Raw genomic sequence first — 23,301 nt, 5'->3', positions numbered from 1 at the left:
GGGTGAGGCAGGGGTATATATATATATATATATATATATATATATATATATATATATATATATATATATATATATATATATATATATATATATATAGACGAGTTAAATCATAAGCTCGGTCAGTGTTGCGTCGGGTTACGTCTGCCACCAAATGCGTTGTTTCTTAACAATTTTAGTTTTGCTGATGATATGTCATTGATAAGTCCTTATATCACAAGTTTAAGGAAATTATTGAAGATATGCGAAAAATACGCATTTGAAAATGATATCATCTATAATACAAAAAAATCAGTATGCATGGTCTTTCAGCCAACTTCTTTCAAATTACCATCTCCTCCCCCTGTACATCTTAACGGCAATGCTCTTACGTATGTCAACAGTTATAGTTAATCTATGAAAAGAAAACTAGTTATTGGTTATAATAATAGTCTTCGTTTTCTAATAGGTCTTCCTAGGTGGAACAGTGCCTCCAGCATGTTTGCAAATCATAATGTATTCAGTTTTGATGAAGTAATGAGAAAGTATGTTTTCTCAATGATGACAAGAATATTTAATAGTAAGAACTGTATATTGAAATCTTTTTGGAACTATGACATTCATTTAAATTCTCACATTATTAGTAGATGGAACAAATTACTTTTTAAATGTGCCATTTAATTTCCTCCTTAACACTGCATAGCACAATTATTTGTTGTAAATGTATCTGTATACTTGTATGTATGATATATATGTTCTTTTATGTTTACAGTGTTTTTGCTTTATAATTATATTTTAATTTAGAGGTATGGACTTTGTAGTCTGAAATAAAGAATTCTTATTCTTATTCTTATTCTTAGAGCAGTCTTGACCTAAGCTGATACGATTTCTAATAAAGTCGAGACAGAGTAAAAAAGAAGAAGACACCAATAAAAGCTTAAAATATGGTTAGCGCTCTAGGTAGCCCTTTTTAAATTTGTATTTGTATTTGTAATTTTTTTAAGGGGGTGGGGCTTTTGTTTCCATTCTTTTCTTTTTAAATGTAGTCTTTCATTATTATCTAAAATGTTTCCGCATTCGTATCAGAGGATGTTCTTCTGTTTGACACTTCTATACGTTAATCAGGGTTACAGAAACGTCTAAATATTTGGCCCTTTTATATTGTATAATGTAAGTAAGCTCTCTAGTGCATTGAAGATTGGAAAAATGGCATCACACATAACGATTTAGTTTAACCACATATGTTTTTATTAAGTTTTATTTTTTAAATAACAAAATGAACACAGGAACAACATCTGCTACACAAGAAGAAAACACCGTAGTCAATGTTATTATAGATAAATTAAAATCTCAAGGGCTGTTCGACCAGTTTCGAAAAGAATGCTTAGTTGATGTCGACACCAAGGTATGTGCCTGCAGATTTATACTTTTGATGTATTGTAATTGTGGTCATGTCGGCGTAGTTACTAATCTTATATTAAATATTAAATATTAATTGTCCTAAAATTTAATACTAATATAGTTTAACCAAAGTCAATTCAATATTGTTTATTGAATGCTCTTTACCATAACTGTCTATAGTCTGACTCTACATCCCCGTTTGTTTGTAACCCCCTACCGATTTAAAAAACGAGAACGTTTAACGTGATAAAAAGTGCACAGAACTAAGTTAATTGAATCATTGATTTATAATTTCTAACCTGACTGTGACCAGAATGGCATTAATGCTGGCATCCCCTGCACCATTTCATGCTTAACGGACTTTACATACTAACACGGCGCCATATTGCGTACACTATAGGCTAGTTTATTTCCATCAGATAACATAATGACGTAGTTCATCATGTTCGGCAAATGCTGAATAATTGTGTAAATTACATAACGTTGAGAATTTGGAATTATATCCCTCTGCATACATGAACATAGAAATTAAACCGCTTTTTAAATCCACATGAAAAGCGTAGTTGTCATTTTCCTTTGCTTGATTTGACACTGTAAATATCGGAACTATATTGGTTTAGGGTTGTGGAGTGGTAAATGATTTGCTGAATTAGCTACAATGGTTCAGCAGTATGAAAAACCGACATCTTACAAATTTCTCAGCTTTTGTTTGCTTGATACCTAATGCTTGAATAACTTTGATATGACCCCATTTATCTACCAAGCTCTTCACCTACTTATACGTTATCTTTTTAAGAATATAATGAATAGAAATGGTGTTGATGAGTGCAGTGTGACTATTCAAAAGTTTTGACAATTATAATTACATTATGAGTCAGAGTTTGATGTTCAGGTGATTTAGCCAGTTTTAAATACCCTTATAAACTAATTTATTCAACATTTCATAGTTTGCATCTTGCCTTGTTTGCTTCTGGTACAAAATGCTGCCAAACTTGCTGAGTGGACAAACTAATAATATTCAGATACCAATTTTTTTAAATATTTGCAAAAATTACAGTTTAATTCAAATGTTCCTATATTCATGTCATCTGTACAGATTACACTAGTCATGCCTTAATTTAGGAGGGGAAACAAATATTTACATCTAAGCTTGACTTTCTTGAAATTTAATGTTCACCTTTTTACATTGAACATGATTTTAATTTGATGATTTGTCAACATTTTGAATCAGACAAAATCCCAACAATAGTGGTTTTGAATTCTATCATTAGTGGATAGGGCTGGCATGCTTATATAGGAATATTTATCATATCTCACATTGTTTATTGACTATGTGTGCTTCATCTTTTGGATTATCATGCATTTTGCTGTTGAACTCTGCACACAGGACTTGATAAATGACCAGAACCTCTTTTACTGTCCTGGCTTGTTATAATATTTTGGTCACCAACACATATTTCCAGAAAATTTGGAGTACTGCTTTCTTTCTTGTGTCATGGCACTATGTATACATCATTGTCTCATGAACAGGTTATTTTTTCTTGATTTTTATATATATTTTTATTGCTGTGCAAACAGTAGCTGTAAAATGGGTGCAATACAGATATTATAAATTTCTGAGAGAGTGGCAGGTGTAAGATTAAATTGTTTACCTTTACAATATGTACAGTGGAGAGAATGTTGGTATACCTCTATAATAATTTCATATACGGTGGTTGAAATTTCTTTGGATATTGTACTTGTGGAAATTGTACATAATTGAGCGTCTGCCTTGGATGTGGGAGGTCATAGGTTTGATACCTAGCCGAGTAATACCAAAGACTTACAAAGATGGTACTAACAGATGCCTCACTTGGCGCTTAGCATTAAGAGCTTAGTGTTAGGACTGGTTGGCCTGGTGTCAGGATAATGTGTCTGGGTGGGACATGATGCTACATGTCTGCAGCATGATGCCCTGGTGCTCGACATCATTATAAACTGTGACACTGCTGACATTGTAGCAATATGACTGAAACATTGTTAAAGCTACGTTAAAAGTTCGAATCACACACACACATGTAATCTAACCACATGGCTAACTAAAATGGCTGCTCCCTTTGGCTAAAAAAATCAAACTAATTACTCTAAAGTACACAACCGTTAACAGTTATTAAAACATGGAAAACATGTTTTGCCAGACTTGACATCTTCTGAAAGTGCAAATGAATGAATTACCAAATGTAAAAAATGTAAAAAATAGTCATCAGCTCTTTTTATTAACAATTTATCTCGAAGTCCAGAAAGTGAAAATGACAAAGTGGAGCTAGCAGTTTTTTGAAAGGCGCACATATGAAGTAAGGCCTTGCTGTATACTCTATAACCTGAGATATACAAAGTCAATTCTAAATAGTCAGTTTTAGCTTTGAGAAAAACCAGGGAAATTCTTTTTCTTTAAAATTCTAACCCTATACAAAATATAAAACTGTAGAATGCCACCAGAGCAGGCATGGGCAACTTCCTCCAGGGCATGGGCTGGATAAATCATTTTTTAAAGCCACATCAATGCTGAAATAATCTGTTGGTAACATTTAAATGTCCATGATGTCTTTTCTTAAAGACTTTAATATCTTTGGAAGATTTTCCATTGTAATGGATGAGGATTCCATAGAACTCTGAAGTTTTTGTTCAGTTTCTTTTTTCATGGTTTTGTTGTCATATTGGCATAAGGTCTGATTAAGCTCTGTATCTACATGTATTCTGTTTTACTTCATTGTAGACTGCCAGGAGAAAATAATTCTCATATATTATAAGCGATTTTTGTTCTGTAAACAATGCCTTTGACCAACAATCCTATAAAGCGGAGATTGGGCATAGTCTCACCATACACTAGGGGGGCCCCAAGTGGCCAAGTGATCTAAAGCGTTCACCGTTCCTGATCACTGCCATCTCACCTGTTTCAGTGTGGGTTCAAGTCTTAGGCTCAGCTAATGTGGGTACATTAGAAAGCTTGCCAGTAGCTTCTTGTGGGTCAGTGGTTTTCCTGGGGTTTTCCAGGGTTCTTCCTCCACCAGTTATACTGACTGCCATGTGTAGCCTATCTTGTGCTGAAAAATTGTGTTAAACTGTACAACAACAACAACAGCCATACAGTAGAACATCAGTCCTATAAAGCTGAGATTGGGAATAGTCTCACCTTATAGTAGAACAGCAATCCTAAATTGGAAGAATATATTGAATGTAATATAGAATAGAAATTTATGTTGGTAACAATTTCTTGATTCTTCTGATTTGGTCACTTTTAGATGACTGCTTTACAAATATTGTCAGTTATGGTCATCCCGCTATAAATTATTATTGAGAGATACACCTAAAACATTTTTTCTTTGGCATTTTCAAACTGGTGATTATTGTCAGAAATAATTTGGGGTTCCCTAATTTATAGAGTTTTTGTGATTTTCCCAGGATCATACTTCTATCATATTCCTCTTTGAAACTTTTCACCAACAGTAGTAGTTGAGGTTTCCAACTTGATATCTTTCAAACATGAGTTTCCCACTATGAACACATAGGAACAACTTAAGGGAAAAGCTTGTAGTAAGATCAAATGATGTCTGTGCCTTTTGGTTGAAATTCTGGGGCCATTTTGTAAGCACAGTGTCTAGACTCGAGAGCTGCAAATGTAGGTTGAATTTTAATTTCTCTTATCTCCTTTATTTCTTTATTATTATTATGGTCTTTTAATTCTTTTTTTCTGCTACTTACATTACTTATTTAGTCTTATGCTCTGCCAGTGTTGCATCAGTGAGACACAGTCAACTCTGGCTGCAGTTTCACAAGGAGTAGATACATTTTTTGAATACTGTTTTTGATTATTTTGTTTTCTCGACTTTGAATTCTAATGAAGTCCAAATCTGATCTGAAGCATGGGTCCTAATTATTCAGCAGATTCTCAATGACAGAAAGAGAAGATGCATTTAAAAATTTACATTAAATGCTTTCGTCAAGAAAGAACATTTGGTAGCTGTCATCTTTGACTTTGAAAAGGCCTATGATACAACATGGAATTATAAAGTAATGAATGACCTATATGATCCAGGTCTAAAAGGCTGCCTAACCATTTTTATATCAGCTTTCTTTCAAATAGATAATTTGGTCACTGATGTGTGCAAACAGGAGATGGGTGTGCCTCAGGACAATATGTTAGGCTTCTGGTGTAGACTGCTCCATTTATGTTGATGATTTACATATATGGTATCAACCCAATTTTATGCATACACTTAAGAGACAAGTGCAAAAAATATAAACAAGATTCAAAATTGAGTAACTGCAATGGTTTTAAATTCTCAAAATATAAAACAGTAGGTATGCATTTTTTTGGGCTAGGAAGACAACATGATGATCTGAAACTCGTGTTGGAAAGAACACCTATACTGCTTGTTGAGGAAACAGCTTCTAAGTATTGTATTAAACATCATTCCACACATTAAGAAATTGAAAGCCCATAATTTACTCAGAGTAGTAGTTCACACTGACAAGGATGCACATACACATGCAGACACACACACATACACATCCAGACACACACACATACACATGCAGACACACATACACATGCAGACACACACACACATACACATGCAGACACACACATGCAGACACACAGTTATACATGCAGACACATACACATGCAGACACACACATACACGTTCAGACACACATACACATGCAGACACACGCACTTGCAGATACACACACACATGCAGACACACACATGCAGACACACACACACATGCAGACACACACATGCACACACAAACACATGCAGACACACACATGCAGACAAACACATGCAGAGACACATGCAGACACATGCACACACATACACATGCAGACACACATACACATGCAGACACACATACACATGCACACATACACATGCAGACACATACACACATGCAGACACATACACGTGCAGACACACACACATGCGCATGAAGTTCACTAAATAAAATTCTCATTTGCTGAAAGATATTTTGCATTTATCCAATCAGAATATTGATATATTTTCTTGTCAGCCTGCCTACAAAAACCTGCGACAGAGGGTAGAGACTTATGTGACCAATATTTTAGGGCAGCAGAAATGGAGTCCAGACTTGAACAAAAACCAGCTCAGGGAGAGTCTACGTCGACAACTGAACAAGTAAGCTACTATTGAAAGATTTTTTTATTTAAATGCCCACCATGATAGTTGTAGGATTTGTAGTGTTACCCTATTTTCTGACAAATTAATGTCACATGACTTGCACTTGATTTACTTCCAGTATTCATGAATTTTGTACCATCTCCCTATGATATATAGTGAAAACCTACACACTTTGTTATGATACCAATTTTGGATATAACACAATTGTTGTGTGGTTTCCAGAATTTAAATAAATTTCACCAATTTATTGAATGCAAAATTTTATTGCGAGATAAACAAGAGTTTCGTTTAATAATTCGGCAAAATAAGTTCCATTCTTATAGAAAGAAAATGCTTTATTATTGCAGTAAAGAGGTAAAAAGTTTCTGTTTGTGAATGTTCATCGCAGTTGTGTTAGTCGTTGATCACTACACATTGATCTTAGCTTATTTTTGTAACATGTAAGCTTTTTAAAAATCTGATAATTGTAAATGTAATTATTATTAAACCATTAACAATAAGGACATGAAGTCTTCCTTGTGTCTCTTCGCAGTTGATTCTGTGTTGACCACTGCTTAGTCCATGGTAAACAATGCCTGGCAGAAGTTTGCTTAGTGAACTGGCAGATGTTTGCTTACTGAACTGGCACATGTTTGCTTACTGAACTGGCAGATGTTTGCTTACTGAACTGGCACACACAACCCAGCACCAAACAAAGAAGTGGTTCAAAAAAGATTTGTCATGCAAAATTTTAAATCAGTTCATTTGCTTACCTAATTAAGATTATATTAATATAAGTCAGTCTTACAGCTTAAGGTTGTTGGAATTTTCCAGCAGTGCTTTTTAAAACATACAGAAATGAAGCTACCTTCATGTGAATGTGGCTGTGTTGCTAGACAGCCATCAAGCTACCTTCATGTGAATGTGGCTATGTTTTGCTAGACAGCCATCAAGCTACCTTCATGTGAATGTGGCTGTGTTGCTAGACAGCCATCATGCTACCTTCATGTGAATGTGGCTGTGTTGCTAGACAGCCATCATGCTACCTTCATGTGAATGTGGCTGTGTTGCTAGACAGCCATCATGCTACCTTCATGTGAATGTGGCTGTGTTGCTAGACAGCCATCATGCCATCAGATTGACCAGTGAATCATATCAAGCCTCAAAGACTCCATTTGTTCATTTCATTAACAATTATTTATGCCAAAATAATTATGTACAGATTCATATGGAATCTGGAAGAGTAAATTCTGGAAGTTTGAAAAGTATGCATACACTCCTTAATGATCTTGACACGCATAGATCTGAATGATAAATGTTCTTTATCTTTCCTTACATTATTTTGGGATTATTTTTTGCATTGAATTTAGACACATTGTGATCCATTGTGATCTATGCTGAAATTAATAAAACATATGCTTCTTTGTGCATATTTGTGATGGAATTATTATGGATTCACTGTTATGTTTGCAAAGACTTTGGATGGTGACTACAAGTATTGATATATTTAAAATCACACTTTTTATTTTCCACTCTCTAACTTTATGTCTCTTTGAGATGCAACTTTTATCAATAGGTATGTTGAGTACCACACTGGGGTCCATGTCATGATGTTGTATGTTGAAATTTTCCATTACACTTTCCTTTCCAGTGATCACTAAAAGGTATGTCATGTACCACAGTGGGATTCCTTTCTTCAAGGTCAAGGTCACATGTCAGCATTCTAGGTTTATGTGACATTTATCCCTCTGCTGTTTTAGATGAATAGATGAAGTTTGGTAAACATGTGGCATTGCACATTTGGTGTCTTGTCCAAAGATCAATGTTTTAAGGATTCTTTTGTATCTGCTTTATATCATAAAAGTAGCTGGATGTACAGGAATGAACTGTGATGACATTTTTGTGTATCACAGTGACTGCTTCATCTCCAAGGTCAAGAGCACTAACGTTTTTTAACCCCTGTTCTGCACTTTTTCTCTAATGCTTTTTGAGATATAGTCATGAAACTTTGTTGAATGAAAATGTCTGCCTTTTACTTTTTAGCTTAAAGGTCATATATTTCATTATTGTGAACTTATGTAACCTCACTTTAGTAGGTAGAGGACAAAAAATAACTAAATTTATTTCTTTGTTTTTAAATTTTATCATATAATTGACAAATAAGAAGATGTGAATAGACTGCTTATCCTTTCAGAGTATTGTCATTAATGTGTTTTTTATGCACACTGTATACTTTTGTCTTAGTGATGAAAATATATGCAAGTCAAGTATTCACTGCACACTGTATAGTTTTGGCTATGTAATGAAAATATTACAAAAGTAATGAAAATATATACAAGTCATGTATTCACTGCACACTGTATAGTTTTGGCTGTGTAATGAAAATATTACAAAAGTAATGAAAATATATACAAGTCATGTATTCACTGCACACTGTATACTTTTCACAGAGTAATGAAAATATTACAGGTCATGGGTTTACTCTCATAACTGACTTAAAAATGATTTAGTTTTTCTTTGAGGTTTCACCTGTCCATGTAGATAGTGAGACATAGGTACCACTTTTCCAATAACAAACATGTTTACTTCCATGGTAACACTGTTGATATTTTGTATAACTTTTTTGTCCATTTGGCTCCATGCTGTTGCATTAACAGGTGTGGTAGATCACAAACTAGATAGTGGTGATCTACTTTTCACACTCCAGCCAGAGCCATCTGTAAGTGCTTCCATTGTGTCCTGGACCTTTAAATGCTATCCATGAACCACAAGTATTCTGAGACTGTGCAACTTATGCACACAGTAATTATCACTAGTCTCATAATTTTCTGAAAAATCAAGCTTAAAAGCCCTTCCAGGGTAGATAATTAATTACATGAACAGAACTACATAAAACTATTAAATTCTCATATGTACAAAATTTAAACAATTTAAAAAAAAAACTCTGATAAAACTAAAGGTAGCAATAGTATTGTCAGAAAGATTTATTTTCATGAACATGTATCAGTTTGCTTTGATTGTAATGATTTTATTATCCACTAATAGACTCACTCTTTACCGATTTGGACCCAATTTTTTTCCATTGGGATCCCCTTCAGACTGAGGGTCCAGGACTCTCAATGTCAAAGGCCTACTGAGAGCTGATTTAGATTTTGGATCTTGCACCAATGACATGCCAAACAGATCCTTCCATTGAATTTCTGTTTCAGTTCCAGCATGTTGACCAATGGAGTGGAGAGAATCATTGAGCAGGTGGTGAACCCAAAGATCATGCAGGTCATCAAACCCAAGATAGATGAGATTGTCTGCCAGCATCTGGGAATTGACCCCAAGCAACGCCATGAGCAGCTTCGCAAAAAACAGCTGAGTCAGCAACAACAACAGTCAGGCGGTGGGATCATGAGCCTCATGAACCTCAGCTTCTCTTCCCCGCCTGGTAGAAATGCCTTTCTTTCTGACTCTCAGTAGAAAAGCCTGGTAGAAATGCCTTTCTTCCTGACTCTCAGTAGAAAAGCTTTGTGGAAATGCCTTTCTTCCTGACTCACAATAGAAAAGCCTGGTAGAAATGCTTATATTCCTGGCTCTTAGTAGAAAGCCTGGTAGAAATGCCTTGCTTCCTGACTCTCAGTAGAAAAGCCTAGTAGTGCCTTTCTTCCTGACTCTCAATAGAAAAGCCTGGTGGAAATGCCTTTCTTCCTGACTCTCAGTAGAAAAGCCTGGTAGAAATGCTTTATTCCTGGCTCTTAGTAGAAAGCCTGGTAGAAATGCCTTGCTTCCTGACTCTAAGTAGAAAAGCCTGGTAGAAATACCTTTCTTCCTGACTCTCCATAGAAAAGTCTGGTGGAAATGCCTTTCTTCTTGACTCACAATAGAAAAGCCTGGTAGAAATGCCTTTCTTCCTGGCTCTTGGTAGAAATGCCTTGCTTCCAGACTCTCAATAGAAAAGCTTGGTAGAAATGCCTTTCTTACTGACTCTCAATAGAAAAGCCTGTTAGAAATGCCTTTCTTCCTAACTCTCAATAGAAAAGCCTGGTAGAAATGCCTTTTCTACCTCACTCAATAGAAAAGCCTGGTAGAAATGCCTTTCTTCCTGACTCTCAGTAGAAAAGCTTGGTAGATATGCCATTCTTACTGACTCTCAATAGAAAGTTTAGTAGAAATGCCTTTTCTTTCTGATGTGGCATGAAAGGCCTGGTAGAAATGCCTTTCATCCTGACACTTAGTAGAAACACCTGAATTAGCAATGCAGATGCATTATTATTGAAGAAATAATAGAAGAAATATTTGTGGTATCATATGGGGACCTGAAATTAGTTTTACCTTTTACACTATAAGAAATTATTGATGGCTGTTCTAGGTCAATGCGGTTTGTTAGAATTTAATCAATAGAACAAACAACAAAGACCCTGATCTGCAGGCATTTTATGTGATGACAGAGCATGGTCTGTTGTTGGCATTTGGGTTCAACATTTACACAAATTTATGGTAGAAACAACACATTTAACTAAACACATTTGATGGACACTTTTCTTCATTAGTGTGGTCATTTTTCTTAACTTCCCATATAATTATGCTTATGATGAGGCAAGGGAAGAAAATCTTGTTAACTTTTCATGTACTCCCACCCTGTTGAGGTAGGGGTATGTAGTATTTATCCTGTACATCTCTATGTCCATCCTTTCATCCACAGTCTTGTTAATGATACTTGTCTGTCCCACAGTCTTGTTAATGACACTAATCTGTCCCACAGTCTTGTTAATGAAACTTGTCGGTCCCACAGTCTTGTAAATGAAACTAATCTGTCCCACAGTCTTGTAAATGAAACTAATCTGTCCCACAGTTTTGTTAATGATACTTGCCTGTCCTACAGTATTGTTAATGAAACTTGTCAGTCCACAGTCTTGTTAATGATACTAATCTGTCCCACCGTCTTGTTAATGAAACTTGTCAGCCCCACAGTCTTGTTAATGCAACTTGTTGGTCCCACAGTATTGTTAATGACACTAATCTGTCCCAGTCTTGTTAATGAAACTTGTCAGTCCCACAGTCTTGCTAATGAAACTTGTCAGTCCACAGTCTTGTTAATGATACTAATCTGTCCCACCATCTTGTTAATGAAACTTGTCAGTCCCACAGTCTTGTTAATGACACTAATCTGTCCCACAGTCTTGTTAATGAAACTTGTCAGTCCCACAGTCTTGCTAATGAAACTTGTCAGTCCACAGTCTTGTTAATGATACTAATCTGTCCCACCATCTTGTTAATGAAACTTGTCAGTCCCACAGTCTTGTTAATGACACTAATCTGTCCCACAGTCTTGTTAATGAAACTTGTCAGCCCCACATTCTTGTTAATGAAACTTGTCAGTCCCACAGTCTTGTTAATGAAACTTGTATGTCCCACATTCTTGTTAATGAAACTAGTCTGTTCCACAGTCTTGTTAATAAAATCTGTCTGTCCCACATTCTTGTTAATGACACTTGTCTATTCCACAGTCTGTTAATCAAACTAGTCTCCCAGTCTTGCTAATGACACTTGTCTATCCCACATTTTTGTTAATGAAACTTGTCTGTCACAGTCTTGTTAATGACACTTGTCTGTCCAAAAGTCTGTTAATGAAACTAGTCTGTCCCACAGTCTTGTTAATGACATTTGTTTGTCCAGTCTTGTTAATGAAACTAGTCTGTCAGACAGTCTTGTTAATGAAACTAGACTGTCAAACAGTCTTGTTAATGAAACTAGTCTGTCCCACGGAATGTTAATGAAACTAGTCTGTCAGAGTCTTGGATGGGTTACTGTGAATTTTGGTACATATTATTGCAATGATCTGAATTAGATATTATCATCATCCCCTGATGATAAACATAATCACTGTGATCCTGCAGTTTTGTTAGAGTTATTGCACCTTTTTGACTTTTAGATGGCTCTAGTGTGCCATAGAATTTCTTAGTGCAACTAGTTTCACTATTTTTGGACAGATTGCTGTGAAATTTGGTACATGTGCATATTTTTGTCATCGTCTGGAGATGCATGTGTTGTTAAATCAGTATTCTCTCACAGTTTTTCTTCAGAGTTATTGCCCTTTTGTCCGACATGGATGCCGTGTTGCACAAAATCTTGTTAGGGCAACTATCTGTAGTTGTTGTGTTTGCTGAATGCAGCGGTGACAGGATCTTGTTAGTTCAACTGATATTACAGTTTTTGATAAATTGCTGTGAAATGTAGCATATATGCTTGTTTTCATCTAAAGATGCACTTACTGACAAATCACCTTCCACAATTTTTGCCAGGGTTTATGACCCCTCTTTTTAATAGGGTACATTGCATCGCATAATCTTGATGTTGGAAGTAATTTTGTAGAATTTGATGTTGGATTGCTGTGAAATTTGGTACATATTATCACAATCTGATCATGATGGAGTACATATTGACCTGTCAGTTTGTTTCATCAGTATTTGCTTGAGTTATTGCCCCTTTTGGACTTGACAGCTTGGAGTAGAATATGAATGGTTCTCAGGTACAAAACTAGTTTTCAGTGGATTACTATGACTCATGGGGATATATAATGACTGTCAGCTGAGAATATACATGTTAATAAATTAATGTGGAGACAATCGTTTTTGTTATACAGTTATTGCCCTTGACTTTGATGCAATATTCTGTGTGAACACAACTAGTCATGTAGTTTTCAGTGGATTGCTGTTAAACTTGGTATATATGGCGGCCATATCAGAATATATGCATATCACACAGTCATTGTACTCCCACAGTTTGGAAAGAGTTACTGCTGTTTTGTTTTTTTTTAAGTTGTAGCCCGTTGCAATATACATGTATGACCAAATCTTTTACTACAGCTGGTCTTGTCATTCATTACTGATGCACCTAGTTATGCTTATTTCATTACATAAGCTTCTTATGAAGAAATATATTAAACAATCATTGTACTGCCATCCCATTTTCAAGTAGTTTTGCCCTTTTTCAAGTGGTTTTGCCCTTTTTTAAGTGGTTTTGCCCTTTTTCAAGTGGTTTTGCCCTTTTTAATTTGCAGATATAGGCTATCATGACATTGAATAAAATGGAAGAAGCAAGGAAAGATTTGGAAGTAACAGGGGTATTTTATGGTACTTTCCTTTAATGGTCAACAGGGGGCAGCACATGAGTAGCCATTAATTCTAGAAAATGTAGGCAGGTAAACTACTAAGCTCCTGGTGCTGGGGATGCCCTGGGCTAAAAGTCTAACAGTTGGTTTCAACGGAGATGTTGTTATAGACTCATCTTCGTTATTGGCATTGGTGTAGGATGCAGGAAAGGTAATGGTATATTAAGGCAAAAAGATTGCTCATCATTTCCCAAATGTAAGATGTTGTTGGTCTTGTCACTGAACATGTCTTTCTTAGTAAAAGTTTTCCAAAATATATTTTAACTGAAAAGATAGTTACGTGATGAATCTTAGTCACTTTATATAGACTGTTGCCAGTCATTCCCTTTCATGTTAAATTAATAGTCTGTGCCCAACAGCTACTTACGTAGACTCTTGCCAGTCATTCCCTTTCATGTTAAATGAATAGTCTGTACCAGACAGTTACTTACATAGACTCTTGCCAGCCATTCCCTTTCATGTTAAAATAATCTGTACCAGACAGTTACTTATCTAGACTCTTGCCAGTCATTCCCTTTCATGTTAAATTAATATTCTGTGCCCAGCAGTTACTTACATAGACTCTTGCCAGTCATTCCCTTTCATGATAAATTAATAGTCTATACTAGACATTTACTTATATAGACTCTTGACAGTCATTCCCTTTCAGGTTAAATTAATAGTCTGTACCAGACAGTTACTTTCATAGACTCTTGCCAGTCATTCCCTTTCTGCATGCATGAGATATGGATAGTGTATATAATGAATATTTCCTCTTTTGTAAACCTTTTAAAGCAAAGCTTTTTTAATTATTCAACAAGTTTACAAATTTGAGAATGTATGCAGGTATTTATTTAAATTACAGATTTAATTTCCAAGATTTTATTTATCACATACCAAAATACACTAATTTTATGGAATGTTTCAAATGTAACCTTCACTGTTTTAGCGCACGGTGAGGAATCTGAAATATGAGTAAAGTTTTAAAACATGAAACTGATGCCTTATAACGTACATATTATTTTACAAGTGCCAGAATTTTGCACATTTGCTTCCCAGCAGAGCAGATAACACTAGTTTTGCATGCTTATACACAACATTAGGCAAAAGACCGTTCCTGTGGTCTAGTGGTTAGAATGTTCACCTCGGAAGCAGTAGGTCGTGGGTCATACCAAAGATTACAAAAATGGTACTAGCAGCTACCTCACTTGGCGCTCAGCGTTAAGAGGTTAGTGTTAGGTCTGGTCGGTCTGGTGTCAGGATAATGTGACCGGGTGGGACATCATGATACATGTCTGCAGCATGATGCCCTAGTGCTAGACATCACTATAAACTGCCACACTGCAGACAAGGTAGCAGTATGACTGATTTTTTTTTAAAGGCTACGTTAAAAATCCTAATCACACACACATGTTAGGCAAAGCATTGGTATGATTATACCCAGCCATAATCGTAGTTACCATGCTTGTACCCATCTATAGGACTAGTATTAAATGATTATACACTTGTACCCATCTATAGGACTAGTATTAAATGATTATACACTTGTACCCATCTATAGGACTAGTATTAAATGATTATACACTTGTACCCATCTATAGGACTAGTATTAAATGATTATACACTTGTACCCATCTATAGGACTAGTATTAAATGATTATACACTGCCATATGCCTAGTTTACTGTGGTTATGCCCATCAATAAGGCTAGTATTGTTATAAATATACCCAGTCATAGGCCTAGTATTGTCATAATTATACCCAGTCATAGGTCTAGTATTATCATAATTATACCCAGTCATAGGCCTAGTATTGTCATAATTATACCCAGTCATAGGCCTAGTATTGTTATAATTATACCCAGTCATTGGCCTAGTATTGTCATAATTATACCCAGTCATAGGCCTAGTATTGTTATAATTATACCCAGTCATAGGCCTAGTATTGTCATAATTATAACCAGTCATAGGCCTTGTATTGTCATAATTATACCCAGTCATAGACCTAGTATTGTTATGATTATACCCAGTCATAGGCCTAGTATTGTCATAATTATACCCAGTCATAGGTCTAGTATTGTCATAATTATACCCAGTCATAGGCCTAGTATTGTCATAATTATACCCAGTCATAGGTCTAGTATTATCATAATTATACCCAGTCATAGGCCTAGTATTGTCATAATTATAACCAGTCATAGGTCTAATTTTGTCATAATTATACCCAGTCATAGGCCTAGTATTGTTATGATTATACCCAGTCATAGGCCTAGTATTGTCATAATTATACCCAGTCATAGGCCTAGTATTGTCATAATTAAACCCAGTCATAGGCCTAGTATTGTCATAATTATACCCAGTCATAGGCCTAGTATTGTTATAATTATACCCAGTCATAGGCCTAGTATTGTCATAATTATACCCAGTCATTGGCCTAGTATTGTCATAATTATAACCAGTCATAGGCCTAATATTGTCATAATTATACCCAGTCATAGGCCTAGTATTGTCATAATTATACCCAGTCATTGGCCTAGTATTGTCATAATTATACCCAGTCATAGGCCTAGTATTGTTATAATTATACCCAGTCATAGGCCTTGTATTGTCATAATTATACCCAGTCATAGGCCTAGTATTGTTATAATTATACCCAGTCATAGACCTAGTATTGTTATGATTATACCCAGTCATAGGCCTAGTATTGTCATAATTATACCCAGTCATAGGTCTAGTATTGTCATAATTATACCCAGTCATAGGCCTAGTATTGTCATAATTATACCCAGTCATAGGTCTAGTATTATCATAATTATACCCAGTCATAGGCCTAGTATTGTCATAATTATAACCAGTCATAGGTCTAATTTTGTCATAATTATACCCAGTCATAGGCCTAGTATTGTTATGATTATACCCAGTCATAGGCCTAGTATTGTCATAATTATACCCAGTCATAGGTCTAGTATTATCATAATTATACCCAGTCATAGGCCTAGTATTGTCATAATTATAACCAGTCATAGGTCTAATTTTGTCATAATTATACCCAGTCATAGACCTAGTATTGTTATGATTATACCCAGTCATAGGCCTAGTATTGTCATAATTATACCCAGTCATAGGTCTAGTATTGTTATAATTATACCCAGTCATAGGCCTAGTATTGTTATAATTATACCCAGTCATAGGCCTAGTATTGTCATAATTATACCCAGTCATAGGCCTAGTATTGTTATAATTATGCCCAGTCATAGGCCTAGTATTGTTATAATTATGCCCAGTCATAGGCCTAGTATTGTTATAATTATACCCAGTCATAGGTCTAGTATTGTTATAATTATACCCAGTCATAGGTCTAGTATTGTCATAATTATACCCAGTCATAGGCCTAATTTTGTCATAATTATACACAGCCATAGGCCTAGTATTGTCATAATTCAGGGTTCATATGGTCTTTGAAGGTCTTTGACAGTTTTGGACAAAATGAGATAGCATTTTCAAGGCCTTGAAAGTTTGGGAAAATAGAACAGATTACTCTGCCATAAGCCAAGTATTGTCATGATTATACTCAGCCATAGGCCTAGTATTGTCATAATTATACCCAGTCATAGGTCTAGTGTTGTCATAATTATACCCAGTCATAGGTCTAGTATTGTTATAATTATACCCAGTCATAGGTCTAGTATTGTCATAATTATACCCAGTCATATGCCTAGTATTGTCATGATTATACTCAGCCATAGGCCAAATATTGTCATAAGTATACCCAGCCATAGGCCTAGTATTGTCATAATTATACCCAGCTATAAGCCTAGTATTGTCTTGATTATACCCAGCCATATGCCTAGTATTGTCATGATTATACCCAGCCATATGCCTAGTATTGTCATAATTATACCCAGCTATGAGCCTAGTATTGTCATGATTATACCCAGCCATATGCCTAGTATTGTCATGATTATACCCAGCTATATGCCTAGTATTGTCATAATTATACCCAGCTGTATGCCTAGTATTGTCATAATTATGCTCAGCTATTTGCCTAGTATTGTCATGATTATACCCAGCTATAATCCTATTATTGTCATAATTATACCCATCCATATGCCTAGTACTGTCATAATTATAACCAGATATAAAACTAGTATTTTCATAATTATACTCAGTGATATACCTAGTATTGTCAAATTATACCCAGCCATATGCCTAATATTGTCATAAATGTACCCTGTCATAGGCCTGGTATTGTCATTATTATACCCAGCCATATGCCAAGTATTGTCATGATTATAACCAGCCGTAGGCCTAGTATTGTCATAATTATACCCAGTTATATGCCTAGTATTGTCATTATTATACCCGGCCATATGCCAAGTATTGTCATGATTATAACCAGCCGTAGGCCTAGTATTGTCATAATTAAACCCAGTCATAGGCCTAGTATTGTCATAATTAAACCCAGTCATATGCCTAGTATTGTCATAATTTATGCCCAGCCATAGGCCTAGTATTGTCATAATTAAACCCAGTCATATGCCTAGTATTGTCATAATTTATGCCCAGCCATAGGCCTAGTGTTATGGTTTACTGATGTCATTTTAAAAGTATTCTTGGTTAAAGGAAAGTGAGCTTCAACAAATGTCATTGTGCAAAATTTACTATAGAATTTATTTTGATGCCATTGTGCTGATGACAAGTTTTTGTAGTTTGTTTGGGTGATATTCAATACCTAATTATGTTAATGGCTGCTGCAATGCACTTGTTACATCATACCTAACCACAGTTATTACATTTGGATAATCTGATGTAGTTAAAACTCTTCACAATTCTTATAAAGGTATTTTACTAATTTAATCATACATACTTAAAAATAGATAGACACATAACCAGAGCTAATAATGGCAATTCATTCTTTAATTCTTATAATTATATCGTGTATTACTTATAAAGTATTATAACAATCTGTTGCAGGGATTCCTGGACAACTTACAAGTCCTCTGGCTAGCACTAGCAATAGTACAGGAGGCTTTAGCCCCAGCTTTCAGAGTGGTGGTCCCATGCAGCCGCAGAGTACTGGTCTTCTGCCCTTACCCCCCGTATTCCCACAAATGGGGCTAGGCTTCAGCCAACCTCCACCTTTTGGTACCCAGCAAAATTACCCGTTTATGCAGGTACTTTTATATCACTGTGCATGACGTGTGAGTCTAAACTGATTGTATGCCTGTACCATGAATATGGCAGAGGCATAGAGCATTAGGAAGGTGTTGTTGGTTGGTTAGTCTTGTACATTGTTGTTGTTGGTTGGTGTTGTTGGCAGGTTGGTTTTTAACAACCCTTTTTACATGTAATTGGCTTTATCATGCAAAGTAAATGGCAACAAGGTACTTTCTATCTCTGTGTAATGCATCTGTGCCCAGAAGTTCTCTGCAGCTTTTCATGTGCTGTGTTTTAAATGTTGCAGGTTTTATTGATATGCAGGCAGCATGTCTGTTTTCTTAACTCATTTTGCCCTGATCTATTTTTTGCACCCTTTTGGTGTTAAATGTGTATATTGTATATGGTAATTCTTGTGTATGTTGCTAATTCCATAGGTGTAAATCAGTTGCCTTGAAATTTGGCAAACATGATTAAAATAAGGTCAGCATTTGCATTTCCATCAGTAATGACACTCTGTTGCTTATTTCCAGAGTTATGCCCCTTTTTGGCATTAAATATGTATATGTCAGTTCTTGTATCATTAATCTCACAGCTTTTAATGAGTTTATGGTTTGGCCCTGTATTCAGCATATGTTGTCTTTTTCATGTCATCTGTCCATATTGCTTTTTTCAGCATATTTTTGACTTTTCAAGAATGGCTGAGTAAATTGTTATCATACTTGGTGGGAATGTTGGTTAAGTTGTGTTCTATCAAATAGTCTGGGGTAGCTTTTCTAGTAGTGGTGTTGCTTCATTAGCATCCAGGTGGAAAACCTAGTGTTTACTTCTTCTCTAGAAATGGTGATCCATTTTGATTATGGTTGAATCCCCCTAGCAATGGAGTAGCTTCCATAAGTAACTTTTGTCAGCTTTTCCAGAATGTCTCAGCCATATTTTCTTTTTATCACACTTGGTGTGAAAGTTTCTTAGGACTTGTTCTATAAAATTTTATTAAGACTGTCTCCTCAAGCTATTTTCACAATACTTTTATTTCATTCCTAGAACACCTCATCTTTATCGATATGATAACCCTATCTACACCTTGGCGGATTGAGCAGATATTTTAGTGCTTTGTCCCAGTGACATCTATTGGATTTCATTAGTAGCCTCCCTTAGTATTTAATGCCATATAACCAATAGTGTATAACAGCGGTGCATTGTATATCAGCTGAAAATGGTGGAGGCAGTTGACTTAAAAAATGATACTTTGTAAGTTTAACATCAAAAGTATAACTAAGTACCAGAGAGAAGCCATTACAAATGTATTTGCTTATTTATGAGTCCATCCAAGGTATGTGCTACACTCATCTCGATCATGTAGGAACAGTGTTCAAATTTAAACAACTTAATTTTGATTTTATGTGATTCCTGGCAGTTGCTAGTGAAAATGAGAACACTTGAGCCAGGTTTGATCTGACAGGAATTCTTGTCAAGATATGCTCTATTAAAACTTTGTTTGGTTGTCTGGGGTGACTCCAACTAATTGGAAAATCTACTTTTGTCTTCTTCCATAAAATGGCTGAACCAGTTTAGTCAGATTTGGTAAAAGAAATAACATAATAATGACAGATTGTTGCTAAAACTGTCGTATCAGATCAAACCTGGTGTGGTAAGTGGAGACTTGGCAATAACACCTTTGACATTCATACAGCAGACACCAGTGTGCCATCTAGTCCAGTTGATGCGACTTAAAGGAGAAAATTCAACATGGTAAAAATCAAAAAATTTTACCAAATAACTGGAAATTTTCCTGACATGAATATCTTTCAAATTCAAGGTTCCTGGCTTGTTCCTACATTTGTCTTTTAGACCAGTCTGTGCAGGTGAACAATATTAGGGCAACTTGAGCCTCTTGTTTAGATTTATTTTACACCCCATTTTTATATCCATTGTAAATATTTTAATGTGTGTTCATACCGACATGTATGCATTCATATTGCTCTGTTCCAATAGCTCTGCTCATTTTAAGGTGGATGGGGAATTTATGATTTTCTCCACCAAAACCTTTCCAGTTTTTGTATTGACCCCACCTTCTCTCTCGCAGACTTTTAACCACTCTGTTTACTTAACTATCAACCCTACTTGCCAGATTCAAAACCATCCACCAAACTTCCTGTGTTCTCATGAATGTCATACCTTCTTATGTTTGCCCAAGATAATACCAGATTTAAGAAAAATAAAAATGTGTTCATGGAACACAGATTCTCCACACTATTGCCTTAAATAATAATAATAATAATAATAATTTATAATGGGTGACTCATTTAGTAATGGGCTTTTCTCCCTTGAGGCCTTCTAAAGAAAAGTATAAGAATATGCATTATGGAAAAGATTATTGTAATTATTATTTATTTTAACAAGTCTTTTGCATTACAGATGCTGAATTCCATTATAATCTATTAGTAACACATACATAGTTGTGATATCTCTTCTTAAATACAATAATATTTTCTGGAAGATTGTTCCCTATAACTGTACCACAGCATTTAAATGCCCTGCTCTTGGTTTTGTTGAATGAAGGTTTCCATGTCATGTTGATTTTAGCCAGTAATGTGTTGAATATGGCCTAAATAAACAGATACTTTGGTGTACCTTCATTTAGACATGCAATACTGAACCAAGATGTGAAAGACAGCCATACTTACAGATGGACAGGGTTAAAACTAGGCCCCTGATGGGGCATGCAATTGAATGTATAGACATTTAATTGGCAAAGATGGTTGAATGGTGATTAATAGTAACGAAATAATTGTTATGGGATGTTTCTGTTCAAATAGTGGCACAAACAAGATCTCAGAGGATTTAGTATTGTATTTGTATTATCCATACATTTCTTGATAGTACATCTGACCATTAGGTCATCTGACCATAGTTTGGCTCAGCAGTAATCAGGGAACATGCATCATTTGTCATCATTAAAAACTGCAGGGTCAGTATCGGTCAGGCTTAATAGGATTGTTCCTCAGATTGGAATGTGCTGTTCTTTGTTTGAATGTTCATCAGGTTGAAATGTGCTGTACTTGGTTTGAATGTTCATCAGGTTGGAATTTACTGTACTTGGTTCAAATGTTCATCAGGTTGGAATGTACTGTACTTGGTTTGAATGTTCATCATTTTGGAATGTACTGTACTTAGTTCGAATGTTCATCAGGTTGGAATGTACTGTACTTGGTTTGAATGTTCATCAGGCTGGAATGTACTGTACTTGGTTCAAATGTTCATCAGGTTGGAATGTACTGTACTTGGTTTGAATGTTCATCAGGTTGTAATGTACTGTACTTGGTTCAAATGTTCATCAGGTTGGAATGTACTGTACTTGGTTTGAATGTTCATCAGGTTGGAATGTACTATACTTGGTTCGAATGTTCATCAGGTTGGAATGTAATGTTTAGGGTTGCTTCTCTAAAAGTGTTGTGACTTCTGTAGCAATCAGTATAGAAAATCTGTTTAGGACATTTTCTTCAGAACATTTAGCAAGTTTTGATCAAACTTGACAGGAATATTTATTGATGCATGCTCTGTCAAAATTATGTCTACAGTGGATCCCCTAGCATTGGTGTGGCTTCCTTAGGAACCTGTTGCAAAGTGGTTTGTGACTTGTTCAATAGAACGAATGAGCTAGTTTAATTCAAAAATGGTAGGATATGATTTATCGTAATTTTGTCTGGGCTAGCAGTGGTATGTAGCAACCATATGGAAATAATAATTCCACAATAGCCAAGCAAATTTTTTTTCAAACTTGGCTTTTTCAGAACTGTGTCTTGCATGACTCTGCTAGCAGTGGGTTTGGCTTCATTTGCTGCCATATGGAAAAACTTATAAAATGTTTTCTCCAGAATGAGTCAGTTTTAAATAAACTTGGTATATTTGTTTGGGCATGCACATTAAAGATTATGTCCATATTGGATCCCCTAACAAAGGTGTGGCTACCATAGCGACAGGTAGAAAGCCAATTTCTCTAAAATGTTCTGAGTCAGTTTGGTCACGTCTGTCAGTCAGAGTTAAGTCTATAGGAAGCAGCTGGAAAACCTACAAATGATACTTATCTCCTATCAAATAAGGCTAATATTACTTAAAAAAGCGGGGCCCCGAGTGGCCGAGTGGTCTAAAGTGCTCTTCGTTACGGATCACTGCCATCTCACCTCTGTCTGCGGCGGTTCGAGTCTAAGATTCAGCCAATGTGGGCATGTGAGAAAGCTTGCCAGTAGCTTCTCGTGGGTCGGTGGTTCTTTCCGGGGTTTTCCGGGTTCTTCCTCCACCATTAATACTGGCCGCCATGTATAGCCTATCGTGCTGAAAAATGGCGTTAAATCCCACAACAACAACTTAAAAAAGCTATCACAAAATTACTTTTTCCCAGAATGCCTTACTGTATCAGACCAGTTTGACAGGTAGTGTCCTACCATGAACACTTTTGACAGTCATAC

At 35.6% G+C, this 23,301-nt stretch overlaps 1 protein-coding gene across 3 annotated transcripts in view; it reads left to right on the top strand.

Annotated features, from left to right (window-relative positions):
• Positions 1–1,175: 1,175 nt before the first annotated feature.
• Positions 1,176–23,301, top strand: part of LOC149795611 (uncharacterized) — a 60,681-nt gene continuing 38,555 nt past the window's right edge. For 2 of the 3 annotated variants that reach the window (XM_089965438.1, XM_089965437.1), the window contains exons 1-4: positions 1,176–1,381; positions 6,432–6,556; positions 9,748–9,974; positions 18,650–18,849. In XM_089965438.1, coding sequence (XP_089821564.1) covers positions 1,253–1,381; positions 6,432–6,556; positions 9,748–9,974; positions 18,650–18,849 — 681 coding nt within the window. In that variant the 5' untranslated portion in view covers positions 1,176–1,252. The remainder of the gene's footprint in view (positions 1,382–6,431; positions 6,557–9,747; positions 9,975–18,649; positions 18,850–23,301) is intronic. The other variant, XM_089965439.1, reaches the window with a different exon arrangement.

The sequence above is a fragment of the Sinohyriopsis cumingii genome, chromosome 7 (assembly GCF_028554795.1).
Source record: "Sinohyriopsis cumingii isolate HCF-2022 chromosome 7, ASM2855479v2, whole genome shotgun sequence".
Classification (NCBI taxonomy): Eukaryota; Metazoa; Mollusca; class Bivalvia; order Unionida; family Unionidae; genus Sinohyriopsis; species Sinohyriopsis cumingii.
Note: the sequence above shows the minus strand (reverse complement) of the source record. Positions and strands in the feature narration are given on the sequence as shown.